This window comes from Akebia trifoliata, chromosome 10 (genome assembly GCF_017979445.1).
Source record: "Akebia trifoliata isolate Shusen 1 chromosome 10, ASM1797944v1, whole genome shotgun sequence".
Taxonomy (NCBI): Eukaryota; Viridiplantae; Streptophyta; class Magnoliopsida; order Ranunculales; family Lardizabalaceae; genus Akebia; species Akebia trifoliata.
In genome coordinates, this window is record NC_141384.1 from 23,759,063 (window position 1) to 23,761,397 (window position 2,335).

At 34.9% G+C, this 2,335-nt stretch overlaps 1 protein-coding gene across 1 annotated transcript; it reads left to right on the forward strand.

Moving 5' to 3' along the window:
- The first annotated feature begins 218 nt into the window (after positions 1–218).
- LOC147393352 (F-box/FBD/LRR-repeat protein At5g56420-like) lies at positions 219–1,942 on the forward strand. The gene is made up of 3 exons (XM_086455106.1): positions 219–1,172; positions 1,279–1,386; positions 1,664–1,942. Exons 1-3 carry the CDS (start codon positions 219–221, stop codon positions 1,940–1,942), a joined length of 1,341 nt encoding a protein of 446 aa, XP_086311232.1.
- Positions 1,943–2,335: the final 393 nt, after the last annotated feature.

Sequence of the window (2,335 nt, forward strand, 5' to 3'; positions counted from 1 at the left end):
TTGATGACAGCGCAAATAAGCACTCTTAATTCTTAACAAACACGGACTCCGAGTTGAATTTGAACTCGATGTTTAAGTTGTCAATATATATTGATAAGAGCTGCAGCGATCAACTCAAAGAATAAAGGTGTGTTGTTTTAATTGGGTTTGTTTCATTAATCTCTCGCGTTACCAACTACCAAGTTGATACGTACGTTCTTCTTCTGTTAGTCTCAGCTATGAAGAAGACACGCTTAAACGCAGCCAAGAAGATCGAAGAAGAAGAAGAAGACAGAATCAGTAATTTACCGGATCACATTCTACATCTCATCCTCTCTTCTCTGGACACAAAAGAAGTAGTTCAAACCAGCCTTATTTCCAAAAGATGGAGATACGTTTGGATGTTTATGCCCAATCTAGACTTCAGTTATCGTAATTGGAAAAAAACTCAGAAAAAGACATTACTACAACCAAAAAGAAAGAGAAGCTCAAATGTAGAGAGTTTTATAGATTTTGTCGACATGGTTATGCTTCATCATCTTCGTCTTTGGGACAATAATAATCATAATAATGTACACAGTTTCAGTCTCTGCTCCAGTCTTAATCGTCTTGCACCTAGACTTGAAACATGGATCACTTCTGCATTAAGATTACATGTTCAGAAGTTCCATCTTAACATCTTTCAAGGTTCTGGAAAACCCCTTCAACTACCTAACATTTTCTTTACTTCAAACTGTTGTATTAAGGTGTTAAAGTTGGAAACGAGTTGTAGATTGAGCGTAAGCGTTCCGAATTCTATATGCTCAGCTTCCAACCTCAAGACTTTGGAACTGGAATCAATAACACTTCCTCGGGGAAATTCAAATGGGGAGCTACGCTTGAGCTGCCCTATTTTGGAAAATTTGATCATGAAGAATTGCAAGCAAGACCATCTCAAAGTTGTCAATATTTCAGCTCTTCATCTTAAGAACTTGGTCGTGGAAAGACATGATGGTACAAGATGTATGATGAAGAAATGTACCCCAAATCTCACATCAATTAGGGTGGAAGATTTCCTTTATGAAGATTTTTATCTAGAAAACCTTTCCACTCTAGTTAATGCACACATTGATGTGAATACTCATTGTCTCAAGCAAGTTCTTAAAGGACTTTATAATGCAAAAACTCTAACACTATCCTATCGGTGCTCTCGGGTATGTTTCAATTGCTTAATTACGATTTATTTCTATTAATTATTTGCTTCATAACTAAAACTGTCTAATTGATTTCCCATATTTCTCTTTTTTCATGTACAAACAGATTTACACCGAATCCCCTAACCCTAATAGTTTGGAATGGCTTCCCATGCCATTTCATAATCTAAGGTATTTGAGGCTGATCAAATGGCGTAAAAATTCCTACATCCGGGCAATAACCAACTTACTCGAGAGCTCTCCTTAGTTAGAAACTCTTGTCTTGGACATAAATGAGGTACTAATCAAATACTAATTCAGTCTTTATTTCATCATTTTATGATTTATTCAATCATTATAATTAGTTGGTAGCTTAAATTTCCTCAACTAACTCACCTTGTTTTGGGGATTACGCATACTTGGATGTCAACTCTATCACAATGTTCTATAATTCCTCTTTTATATTGTTCAACAACTAACATTGATTTCTCTCTCATTGTCCTGGTTATTAGAAAGAAGCTTACTCAGAAGAAAATAAGGATGGAGATTGGGGAGCACATTTAACGTCCAATTGCATTTTTTATCATCTCAAAACTGTTGAGATCCACCATTTCCAAGGGCGTGAGAATGAACTTAAATTTACTGAATTTATCTTCAAGAATGCACTAGTCTTAAAGAACATCACTATCATGACAAGTAAGAAGCTATCAAGGAAACATCGAGAGGATTTTGGTAGGAAGCTTCAATTGTTACCCATTGCTTCATCAACTATCACAATATTAATTATCTAGTGGGCCTTGATGGAACTTGATTTCATGCCCATGGGTTGTATATTCTGAGTTTATTGGGTAGTATTTTCTTCCCTCAATCTGAGGATCTAAAGTTTTTGGTTTTTAAATTATTTTTTTGCTCGTCTTAGGACATCATAGTTGGCCTTCTGGACTCTCATTTGGGGAACTTTGTTATGGAACAACATGTTACTTTTGACCTTTTTGATGGTTATATCTTATGATATATGCCTGTTCTCTTTATAATATTTCACTTTCCAGTTGCACTCTGTTAAAGAATAAGATACATGAGATGCATTATATCATTATTAGTGTATCTCATCATAAATGGAAGGTTGTAATGAAAAATATTCTAGAATATCCTAATTGATATTTACAATGGAATATCCTTCAATA

Coding starts and splice junctions, on each gene's coding strand:
- LOC147393352 (XM_086455106.1), top strand. CDS start 219: ATGAAGAAGACACGCTTAAACGCAGCCAAGAAGATCGAAGAAGAAGAA. Junction 1,173..1,278: donor TATCCTATCGGTGCTCTCGG/GTATGTTTCAAT, acceptor ATGTACAAACAG/ATTTACACCGAATCCCCTAA. Junction 1,387..1,663: donor GTAAAAATTCCTACATCCGG/GCAATAACCAAC, acceptor CCTGGTTATTAG/AAAGAAGCTTACTCAGAAGA.